Here is a 12,482-nt window from a genome sequence, read left to right as displayed (position 1 = left end):
GTGCCTACTCTTTCAATAACCTTGCTATGGATGCAAACATCTATCCTATGTTGGATATGTTGATCAACACTACGCCCAAGATATAGAAACTATTCCTTTTGAGAGGCTCGACTCAAAGATCATCTTAACCATGCAACATTATCAGTGAATCCATCCATCGATGTACAATGTTTTGTTTACATAGCTGGTGTACTTGTTGCTATATTTTTGAAGAGTTAGTTTTGAACATCTATGATTATTCATGTATCCTGAATTCTAAATAATCCTAGGATGGAACATTTTCGGTAATTTATTTATTGTACCTTTGATTGGTGTCATGCTTGCTAAGAAGTGAATCTAGGTCTGGAGTACTCTATATTGATGAAAGTGTTACTTCTTCATTGTACGGTTTACTGTAGTCCATGGTGTTATACTCATGTATATAGGTTTCCATGTCACATGAAGGGTATTAAATTTTACAAAAAAGAAAAAAAAACTACAATGCATAGTATTATGCTACAATGTTCAATGCTATCAAATTTACTAATTGATTCATATATTGGCATATGAAAGCTGGGTACAAACTATTAAATTTAGTACTAAATTTTTGGTTTCGTGCTAAAGTTGTATCTCATTCTCTTTCGTAGTTAATGCTCAAAACTCTGATGGGTCATATGTTAAATGTATATGATACTGACCACTGGGAATAGCTTGATGTTGTATCAATACTATCACCTCATATAACATCACCTCTAGTGTTTTAAAAATAATGTTGCAATGTTGTGTCTATGAGAGTGGATGTTGAACATTCACTTTAGTGCCAAAACATAACATGTTGTGATAAATTGTATCTTGCGCATGATATAGTTTCATTCTCTCCCCCCTATTTATTTATTTGGCACACAAAAAATCCTATATAGCACCTAATTATTAGTACATATAATACTGCCAATTTGGAGTTGCTTTTATTGTTTCTAAGACACAATATTGACATCAAAGCTTATGGTGATATCTCCTTACTAGCAAATGTGATGCTTGTTCTTGTAAATACTTTCTCATCTTTCTTCTTGCTTGCCTCCTTGCCAATGATCCTCTTTCTTGATGACATAATAAGTCCTCCATTAGTAAGGACATGAGGCATTTCACGTCCCTTCTCTTGCATCCACCACTTGGATATGAGGATATGAACTGTAGATGACCCTTCTCATTGCATTCATCACTACAAGGATATGAACTGTAGGCGACGGGAACTATATCAACTCGTAGTGCATATCTCACCCAATTTAGTGGAAACACGCTAAAGATGATGTTGTTGTCAATCTAGAAGGAAAATATCAAACCCAAATGTAGTTTATTTTCCTAATGAACTGCAAGCTTTGCAATAGCCAATTGGAGATACCCCAACATGTCCGATCGAAAGGAACACACTTATGCAAAACAAGTGTCGTTGATGACCAGGTGCTGCTGGAGGTAGACAAAAAATAACCACAACAATTTTGATGACATAATAATATAGTTTTGTATATTTGGAAAAATGGCATAAGACAACTTCTCAAGTTTTAACAACTTCTCAAGTTGAGTTTTAACCATTAATAGCTCATAAATGCGTAATTCTGCATGTGCACCGTACGTGGTAAACTTTGGGCACGCACATAGACACATGTGTTAAGCTATATCAACATTAGAAGGTGTTGTTGGAAATATACCAACATTAGAAGGGGTCGCTGAAAATCAACACAACAGTAGCGGCCGAGATGTGGGGCAGACCGACAGAGAGCGACGTTGCTGTCTTGCTGAGGTTGTGCGCGAAAGATTAGTTGGGCGATGTGTGCGAGGATGCCGGATTGCCAACGAATTTATTTTTTCATTACTATTAACCAAACAGAGAAATGTAAGAGCCGAAAGCTAGCACTGAAAACTATCCAGGACGAAAAACATCTGTTAAGATTTATCCCACATTCGTGCAAGTCCAGGTAATTTTTGCAGAACATTTAACAGCAACATCGACCCCGACGGCGCCCACGCGTCAATCACCTCAATGAATCAATCGAACACCGCTAGCTTCTGGTACTCCTTGCCTGCGATCGCCTGGGCCATGACAGCCTCCGGGTTCACCACGCCATCGTTCTCCAAGAAGAGCTTCACCAAGTTCTTGGAGAACCCGCTCACCATCGCAACCCCAGGCTGCGTCGACGTCACCGGCGTGGAGCGCGAGTCCCGCAGGTTCCAGAACACGATCTGCGGCACCACGTCGCCGTACCCGGCGTCCCGGAACTTGCGGTTGATGGCCTCGTAGTCCGTCTCCCACCGGTGGTTCGCCGAAGCCTGGTCGAACTCCATGTCGCTGAAGACGAACACGGTCCTGATCATCTTCTCCTGTGGCAGCCGGGCGTCCACCGCCGTGCTGAGGATCCGGTCGAACACCGCCTGGAAGTTGGTGTTGAATCCCCAGTTCATAGTTCGAACGAAGCTCAGCTTCTCCTCGAGGGTTTCTCCCTTGATCGTGTGGATTTCCGGGCTTTCGCTGAACGTGATCACCCTGCCCGCCCATGGTTCCTCGCTGAGGTCCGAGATGAGCAAGCCCAGGGCGACGCACACCTCCATCGGGGTGCCGGTCATGCTACCGGACACGTCGCACACGGCGATGCAGTTGCTCAGCGAGCCCTTCTTGCGGAGGTCGTCCACCATCCGGCGCCACTGCAGCTCCGACACGGCGTCAGCCTCGCCGCGGTACGCCGCGGCCGCGATCTCGTGGGGCAGGAGCGCGCCCGCCGCGATCTTGGCCTTCCCGGCCTCCACGTCTTCCAGGTACTTGCCGAAGCGCGCCTCGTCGTGCTTCTTGAAGAGGAACTTGTAGCGCCTCATGGCCACGGACGCCACGCGGGTGTAGGGGAGGTCGGACCACCTCTGGGCGCTCATGTACACCTCGGGGAGCTCCAGGACCTTGCGCAGCGGCACCAGCACCTCGCGGCGGAGACGATGGAGCACGCTGTAGGCGTAGTGCTCCTCCGAAAGGTCGGCGTAGTCCGGGTTGGAGTCCCGCGGGAAGAGGCGGCGGGCGATGGCCTCGCAGAGCAGTGTCGTCCGGTCGAACGACGAGCCTGGCGTGGGGCACCACTTGGCGGCGAGCCCGATCTTCTTCTTCTTGCCGCCCGGGGCGAGCTGCTTGAGGTCAGAGGCGAGGAGGTCGGCGAAGAACTCGGCGACGCAGTCGAACAGGAAGCGGTAGGCGCGATCGCTGTAGTACGTCTCCAGCGCGTTCACGGCGAGCCTGGCCGCCTTGGGCACCTTCTTCGTCGCCTTCTTCTTCATCTTCCCGGTCACCTCCTCCTCCTGAGGCGCCTCGGGTTTCTGCTCCACCTCCATCGCCTCAGGTTCGGGCTCCTGCTCCACCTCCATCGCCTGATCAGATTCAGGCGCCTCCGCGTCGTCCACCGGGGCCACGGCCGCCGCTTTCCTGCCTCGCTTGGACGACTTGGACTTGGTCCTGGCGAGCGTGGCGGTGAAGTAGTCGGCGAGCGTGGGCTTGCTTGGGACCGTGACGACGGCGGCGCGGTCCTCGCGGGCACGCGTCCGTCGCTCCGCCAGCTTCGCGACGCGGAGCTTCATGGCCCTGCGCGCCTTGTCAGCGTCCGCCTTGGCCTTGGCGAGCTTGCGGACGTCGGGCCCGTGGATGAGGCGGTACAGCAGCTCGGGGAAGTCCTTGAAGTAGCCGAACTCGGCGAGCGCGGGGACGTTGCAGGCGAGCGTGCGCGGGTGGCGCTCGTGCATCCACAGCGCGGCGGCGTAGAAGCCGTCCTTGTCGGACTTGCCCGTGCCGCGCACGCCGCGGAGGTTGGCGACGAGCTTGAGCGCGGTGAGCGCGTCGTGGTCCCAGGCGGCGGCGACGAGCGCGCGCACGCGGTCGGGCGCCGTGTCCGGGACCACCTGGAAGAAGAGGTCCACGCAGGGGTTCCCGGAGCTGGCGTAGGTGGCGGAGTAGTTGTCGGTGCGCGCCTTCCGCGGCGGCTCGGCGGCCTTGGCGGCGGCGTCGGGGTCGGGCGCGTTGAAGCCGGCGTCGAGGAGGTCGAGGAAGGGGTGGGAGGCCGGGGCCTCGGCGTCGGCGACGGCGGATGGCGGTGGGCGCGCACCGCGGATGGCGGGAGGGCCGAGGAGCACGGGGGCCATGGCGGAGTCGATCGGATCGGACGGAGCGGTTATTAGGGTTTAAGGAGGGATCCGGGATGGATTGGTTCGTTCGATCTGGATGGGAATTGCGATGCGACGCGGTCGGGTGCGTTGCCTGGCTCGCTATTATAGCTGGGGAGCCCGGCGTTTCTTGCGGCCTCGTAGGTCTGTGAGAAAGTTCGATTGTGGCCGTTGTTTGGACCGACATAGGTGGTCGACGGCTCAGATTTGCTCAGTGTCCCTTGATTAACGTGCGCAGCAGTTGGGTTTTTGACCTTGGAATTGCATTGTTTTTCATTTCACAAAAAAAAAATAAACAAAATCAGAAATCAGAGTTGTGTTTTCCAACAAAAGAGAAAAAAGAGAGAGGAAATCAGAGTTGTGCCGAGGGGCCAAGTTCGTGTGCCGGACCCAAAAGGTAAATTATTGAATGTATATGTACGCAGCCCATTACCAATGAGGAAAAGAAGAGAAGGCCCATTGAGAAAGGGCAGGGCCACAGCCAAACGCAGAGTGCAGCCCAACAGAATTGACCCCTCTCCCCGACCTACTACAGCCAGAAATTACTGTACACTGTGGGCCGAAATAACTCAACGTTGGGCTGCGTTTTCCACTGCTTCTTCGGCACCTGTTTTTTTTACCCCCCCCCCCCTTTTTTACTGTTTTACCCTTGCTACATTTGTTTCGCATGTATTTTTTTGAGCTATTTTTTTTACTCAGAGATTGAACTTATGATTTCTAATTTTTTTTCTTTGGCATATAGGTTTTGCATATACTTTTTGCGAGCAGGTAAGCATGGCAGGAAAATTTTAACGTCGCAAGGGGGGCCGCTAGTTCACTAGCGAGTCACAAGCGAATTGAGTGCTCGACGAGCGAACAAAATTACATGAAGGACTATACGGCGGCCCTAACCAAAGCCCTAATAGGTTTTACAAGCTCTAGTATCCGGCTTGGACCTAATCAACAACTTCTAGACCTAGACTGCAAATGAGCGGTCCGAAGGGCCATGGACACATTGCAAAATACTCTAGAGTTACTTTCCTTCCAGAGTAGACAAGCAGTGAGTAGCATCGTCATGTCAAATCTACAGCGCCACTCATAGCATAGTCGTATTCTTTGGCGAAGCCACCAATCCCCCAACTCATCCTCAAGCACAGCACAAACACCATGGCCACTAGACCGAGCATCTCTAGGATCAAATGCTCAGCCTGTTTCCAGGGCATTGGTCATAGAGGGCACACTCATCATTGTCTTGAAGGCCATGGTGCTTACGCCCATGGGAATTTCCAAAGGCGCCTATATACAGCCAATCAGAAGAAAATTTTGACTCATGGGGGTGCCTTGGCTTGCTAGGGCAGGCTCCATGGCTCCCAGCAGCGTAATAAAGCCAATGAAGAAGGCACAGTATGTTGATGACACCGAATATTTTCGATCGGACGATCATCTCCAAATGAACCAGTCAGGCTGGAGAGGGAGCAACTCCACCTCTCGAACCAACTCCTAGACCATCAAATAGTCACACGACACCTTCCTAGTGAGGGCTCCGCAGATGTTGCGCACTGCAGAAAGTGCTCTCAAGTGGGGTGATACAATACAACGTCTTGGGCACATTGGCATGGAGACAAAATCAAGCAGCTCAAATTACTCATCATGTTGCTGCAGTAAATGTTGCAACAAGACTACAGATTGTTTAAAAAAATCTTTCAGTGCTGTTTCACGAAACAATGTTCTCTTAGGCCTTGTTTAGTTCACCCCGAAAACCAAAAACTTTTCAAGATTTTTGTCACATCAAATCTTGAAGCACATGTATGAAGCATTAGATATAGACGTAAATAAAAACTAATTGCACAGTTTGTCTGTAAATCACGAGATGAATCTTTTGAGCCTAGTTAGTCTATGATTGGATAATATTTGTCAAATAAAAACGAAAATGCTACAGTGCCGAAATCCGAAATTTTTTCGGAACTAAACAAGGCCTTAGTGCTAGAACCAATTTTACTATTAAAGATCCCTAGTCATTGTTACTTGTGTGGCTCAATTTCTTTCCATGGACATGTTGTGATATACATTTCAAAACATCAGAAAGAAATATATTATATTTTATCATACATAAAAACTTCAACCTATTCTAAAAATAGAAAAAGTAATAAAAAAAACTTTAGCATATAGGTTTCGCATATACTTTTTGTGAGCAGGTAAGCATGGCAGGAAAATTTTAACGTCGCAAGGGGGACCACTAGTTCACTAGCGAGTCACAAGCGAATTGAGTGCTTGACGAGCGAACAAAATTACATGAAGGACTATACGGCGGCTCTGACCAAAGCCCTAATAGGTTTGACAACCTCGAGTATCCGGCTTGGACCTAATCAACAATTTCTCGACCCAGACTGCAAATGAGCGCTCCGAAGGGCCAGGGACACATTGCAAAATACTCTAGAGTTACTTTCCTTCCAGAGTAGACAAGCAGTGAGTAGCATCGTCGTGTCAAATCTACAGCGCCACTCATAGCATAGTCGTATTCTTTGGCGAAGCCACCAATCCCCCAACTCATCCTCAAGAACAACACAGACACCATGGCCACTAGACCAAGCATCTCTAGGATCAAATGCTCAGCCTGTTTTTGTGGCATTAGTCACAGAGGGCACACCCATCATTGTCTTGAAGGCCATGGTGCCTACACCCATGAGAAGTCCAAAGGCGCCTATATAGGGCCAACAAGAAGAAGAATTTGACCCATGAAGGTGTCTTGGCTTGCTAGGGTAGGCTCCATGGCTCCCAACGGTGTAATCATGCCAACGAAGAAGGCACAATATGTTTATGACACCGAGTATTTTCAGTCGAACAATCATCTCCAAATGAACCAGTCAGAGTGGAGAGGGAGCAGCTCCACCTCTCGAACCAACTCCCAGACCATCAAATAGTCACACTACACCTTCCTAGTGGGAATTCCTCCTAGTGAGGGCTCCACAGATGTTGCGCACTAAGAAAGTGCTCTGAAGTGGGGCGATAGAATGTCTTGGGCACATTGGCATGGAGAAAAAATCAAGCAACTCAAATTACTCATCATGTAGCTGCAGTAAATGTTGCGACAAGACTAACAGATCATTTAATTGGTGGTACTTGACGTCTCTAAGATCTTTCGGTGCTATTTCATGAAACATTGTTCTCTTAGTGCTAGAACCAATTTTCCTATTAAAGATCCCTAGTCATTGCTACTTGTGTGGCTTCAATTTCTTTCCATGGACATGTTGTGATATACATTTCAAAACATCAGAAAGAAATATATTATATTTTATCATACATAAAAACTCCAACATATTCTAAAAATAGAAAAAATATATAAATATCTAGAGTGCAAATCCTTGTTGATGTTCTTATTTACATCATCAGCAACACCTTTATTTGTTTCAACCAAAACAACTCCTTTATTCAATAACATGGAAGATTTCAAATACATTGCATGGATGTAAGGATAAAACTATTGAAACAAACTTCAAGTGTTAGGCCCTCAATACACCCATACTTGCATGAATGCCCAAATAAGAGATTTGACAAGACGACCTAAACCTCATTTATTTATCTAGTTCCAAGCTAGCTCACAGATAATCCAAATTATAGAAAAAAGACAAAACCATTAAATTTGCAACAACTAGTCCCAGGTGAAAATAAGACGACCAATATTGCTTCCTACATCACCACCAGTTGAGCTTTCTCTAGCAAAAGAGAGGATTCAAACATAACCCTATTGGAGCCACCACCTTGTGGAGGGATTTAGACATAACCCTATTGGAGCCATCACCTTGTGGAGGGCTCATGGACATTGGTGGAATGATGCTTGGGAGGGACCACATGGAGAATAATTTTGATGGCATTGCCACATACAAAGGCATTGAGTGCCACCAAGTAGGCTGAAAAAGTGGTGGGGATTGTAGGTGACCGTTGGCTTCTACTTGATTCTCATGAAGTAGATGTTCGAAGGAAGAAGATGATCGATTTGGTTTTTGATGCACTCTTATTTTTTTACGTAGTTTTATACCTTATTGTCCATCTTTTGTACCAACCTTTATTTTCCTTAAGATATTTCAGATGTGGCACTTGATTGTGTGTCTTTATAAAAAAGATATGACCAGCACCTCCTAGTCCCGATGGTACTGGTGGTAGTGGTGGTGCCTCCCGATGTAACGCAGTAGCCGAACGAGGCTAAAGTGTAGACTGATTGCTTCACCAATAATGGCAGCTCCATCCTCGTCTACACTTGCTATTATAGCATGAATGACATGATGTCCCCATAGTCATGTAATGGCTACCTCGCCTTCCGCTCCGCGCCACCATACTACTACTACTACCCAATTGTTGTCTCCTACCTTCTGCTTGATGCCACCACGCTCGCCATCACCATCCCATGTCTTGCCTAATCGAGGACTCACGGCTCCTCCTCATCTCGGTCCCTATGGCTGCACCAACACAGGATACTACTAGCACAAACGAGACCTATTCCACCATCACTATTCACTAACAATATGTACCAGTGGTTCGCCACCTGCCAAATGCTCATGGCGCACAACCCCACCCATGTCAGCTTTGATCTTTTTCCTAACCTCTCTCTCACTATGCCACTTTGGCGCATGTTCCCATTGGCGTGTAGGCCGCGACCGAGGTACCTTGTGACCTACTTCCTCGGGTGGGACGACGACTCTAACACTGTTGTTGAATGCTTTCGTGCCGACTATCAGGCTGCCAGTGCCCACTAATAGATACTCCTAGGTCCTGGATTGGTGGAGAGACTTAAGAGAGTAGTAATAGCATGAGACTAAGCCAGCGTTGACTTCCATCAACCCTTGTTGTCAACTATAAACTCAGGAGGGACACCACTTGGGACTTAGGTCGTGCCATGTAGCACGACCTCTCGTGCTTCATGTTATTTTGGGTCATGCCCTCTAAGCACGCGAGGCACACATCAACCGTGTTGGTATGGTACGATAAATCTTTTCTTCGGTCCAAGCAAGGTCAGTAGCACGTCGACACACCTTCGAGTCATGTCAGCCCAAGCACAGTTCTCAAAATATCTCTAGTAGTTTCTTTGTCTGCTTGTGATATACAAAAAGATATATTTTGTGTATACTATTTTTTATGAAAGTTTCAATAATTTTCAAAATCTATTTAAAAAATAGATGAGAGGTGGTATAGTAAATGCTAAAAAAACTACATTGTAGCATAGTAGATATGCTTACGTATCATTTTAGTATCATGCTGGTCTAACCACGACCTAATACGTGGGTTAGGATATGTAGCCCATCGTGCCAATATTCTAAACACGATATAGCCCTTATGTTAGTGCCGTGTCGGTACAATTTCAAAATATTTTATATCGTGCCGTGCTTTTGATCATGCCAAACGACCGACTCGCCCTTAAGTGGCACGGTCTTAAGTGCCAACTCTACCTCTACGATCAGGTATTTCAGGTCAAGTGCCTGGCCGTGGGGTTGCTAATGCCATCGAACTCCATCGAATTAGGGGCGCACGAGGCGTGTTGCAAATGCAGTCCTGGGCTTTTCAAGGCTCCACGCCTCCGTCATTCGACAATGCAAGGGGATCCTCGTACATGTCGTACCGATCGATCACCTGCTGTTCTTGACCCGGACTCTTCTGCAACCAGCAGCACAAAATTCAGAACTACATCATGCCATCCATCGTAGTCTCAGGAAATTGGTCGCCAGGTAAATCACAAAAGTAAAAATAGATTTCTTGCAATGCTAAATCGAAAGTACACCAGTACCTGAAACTGGCGCCTTAGACCAACTCGGCCATCTTGACAATTGTGCTACTAGCTCAACAGTCATGTACTTATAAATCTTACCATGAATCAATCAACCTTATGTTTTAGGGACAAAAGAAGGGCTTGTCCCCTACTGGTATTTTATTTGAAACACAGAAACAATACAACCATTCAAAGGCTTCTAACCGTTGACTAATGAGGGGCTCATAAGTTTGCTTTGCTCTAAGTATAACCTGAGAAAACTCCTTCCTGAAAATTGATTTGCAGCACATGACTAAAGGTTGTATGTTCCTGAAAATGTTGTCATTATGAACTGTCCGGATAGACCAGCACATTATGATCAAAATTCTCATAAAGAGCGGCAGTTGTAGTTGAGTTCTCAAGGATGATACAGTGGCAATCGGGTCATTGCTTTGATGAATGACAAGGCCAAGACTGCTCCAACATGCTTCGGCAAAAAGACAGGCAAGGAAGAGATGTATGAGACTCTCTTCCATTGCTAGTTTGTAGAGGACGCACTTGAAATCAACCTTATGTGTTTATCCAATACGTAAGAGGAATTAGTCGTGCTCGTCAAAATGTAATTTCTGCTTACTAGTTAGGGAGTTCATCCCCTAGGAGTGTCTTTCTTTGTTGTGCTCTACTTATCTCCTGAATGATTAACAGAAGCAGTGAACCAAACAACTGCTTTGCCTCTGTGGCTCTCCAAAGCTTAGGTAGGCGAAGTGCGGCCATAAGCCAAACAGACCCTAAGTACAAAGTGTGTTTGGTCGTGTTTTAATCATGTTTTCCCAAGTTGCTTTACTGTAATACCCGATTTATTTCAAAAGATGTAAATTTTTAGGGTGTTACATTTACTATGCTCTTTCTTCTCTTTTAGTGAAAAACATGCTTTACAATCGTTAAACCAAATTAACCGGAAATGGCCTTCACCCAAACGTAACAATGGGAAATGATAAAGGATTGTTTAGTTCCAAAATTTTTTGCAAAATAGAAATAGTATCACTTTCGGTTGTATTTGACAAATATTATCCAATCATGTACTAACTAGACTCAAAAGATTCGTCTCGTCAATCCCGACGAAACTGTGCAATTAGTTTTTATTTTCGTCTATATTTAATACTTCATGCATGCGTTTAAAGATTTGATGTGACGGGGAATGTGAAAAATTTTGTAAAATTTTTTGGAAACTAAACAAGGGCAAGTCAACAACCAAAATTTTCATTTAATTTTGTAATTATTGTAAATACACAAACGTCCATCAATCAAATAACAAAATTTCATATCCTTTCAATATCATTATAAGTCTTTAACATCCTGCACAAAAAAAAATCCAATGAAAAACTAAACCTATCAATCAGGCTTATGCCTTGGTGCAGCATTGTATCATTTGCTCGCGTCCAATAAACGCGCTTTAAAGCCAATTTTCGTCACTCGGCATCCTCTTCGATGGTGCTGAGCGCCCTCCTCACAGGCGGAGCCGGTCGCGCCGCCACCGCGGACTTCCTGGCGTTGCTCGCCGGACCACGTGAAGCCGTCGTCTCGAAGCCGCCAAGAGTCCTCTGGTTCAGCTTCTCGTTGACCCCTTCGTCGCCGCCGTGCGCGTGGTGGTGCGCCTGCGCCGGCACGACGCGCGTCTTCGCGAACCCGCCGCGGCCGCGAGGGCGTCGTCGTCCGTGCCCACCACTACGCGGGCCCGCTGTCGCAGTCGCAGCCGCAGCCGCAGCCAGCGCCTGGCTCGCGCGCACGGCGAGCGCGGCCATGTCGGCGGCCGAGAGCGGCCTGCCGAGCATCGGCGCGGGGAGGACGAAGTACATCTGCCCCGGGCGGAGCAGCTCGTCGGCGCCGAGCGCCGGGACGTCGGCGTCGAAGTAGAGCGCGTCGGCGCTGCACACGAAGAAGCTGCGGCGGCCGTCGGCATTGGCGGCGCCGACGAGCGCGAGCGCGAGCGCGTCGGAGACGGAGACTGCAGGGGGCGTGAACTCCCTCAGCGAGCCGTCGGCCGCGATGACCAGCGCCGGAGGGGCCGCCGGCGGCGACGACGACGGCGACGGCGACGTCGCCGGCGGCTGGTGAAGCGACGCGCTGCTTCTCCGGTGGCTGCTTGAGAGGCCTGATCCCATCAAAAGTTTGGGTGGACACGGGGGCTGAATTGTTTGGAGTTTGGAATGGAGAGGAGTTGACCAAAAGGAGCCTGTGTTTTATAGAGGAGCGGCCGGAAGTGGAGGAGGGGAAAAGGTTGACGTGAATTGGAATGTTTCTGTCATTTTAGCACTTAACGCCCTTGGTTCCTGTGCTATTTTGGATGTGTTACGGCAACCGGGTTTTTGTTCCTCCTTTCCAGGAATCATAGGCAGCCATTTTTCTTTTCACCCATCTTATGTGGGCACAAGTAATATTCAGTCGTCATGTGAACTAATACACACCTACGATATACACCGTATATGGCATTAGTAACACCTACCACTAAAAGAAAAATATGGCGTTACTAAGACTTATAAATCTACAGCTAAAAATTACGTTAAGAAAAAAGACGCACCGCTAAAAGAAAAAGTTAGGC

General features: G+C 47.5%; 2 protein-coding genes across 2 annotated transcripts; both read right to left on the bottom strand.

Annotated features, from left to right (window-relative positions):
* LOC8083475 lies at positions 1,824-4,188 on the bottom strand. Its single transcript, XM_021449904.1, has one exon. It carries the CDS (start codon positions 4,144-4,146, stop codon positions 2,023-2,025), a length of 2,124 nt encoding a protein of 707 aa, XP_021305579.1. The 5' UTR covers positions 4,147-4,188; the 3' UTR covers positions 1,824-2,022.
* Positions 11,128-12,212, bottom strand: LOC8083474. Its single transcript, XM_002437261.2, has one exon. It carries the CDS (start codon positions 12,043-12,045, stop codon positions 11,353-11,355), a length of 693 nt encoding a protein of 230 aa, XP_002437306.1. The 5' UTR covers positions 12,046-12,212; the 3' UTR covers positions 11,128-11,352.

The sequence above is a fragment of the Sorghum bicolor genome, chromosome 10 (assembly GCF_000003195.3).
Source record: "Sorghum bicolor cultivar BTx623 chromosome 10, Sorghum_bicolor_NCBIv3, whole genome shotgun sequence".
NCBI classification, from domain to species: Eukaryota; Viridiplantae; Streptophyta; class Magnoliopsida; order Poales; family Poaceae; genus Sorghum; species Sorghum bicolor.
The sequence above is the reverse complement of the archived record's forward strand: the minus strand, read 5'-3'. Positions and strand labels throughout refer to the sequence as shown.

Coding starts and splice junctions, on each gene's coding strand:
- LOC8083475 (XM_021449904.1), bottom strand. CDS start 4,146: ATGGCCCCCGTGCTCCTCGGCCCTCCCGCCATCCGCGGTGCGCGCCCA.
- LOC8083474 (XM_002437261.2), bottom strand. CDS start 12,045: ATGGGATCAGGCCTCTCAAGCAGCCACCGGAGAAGCAGCGCGTCGCTT.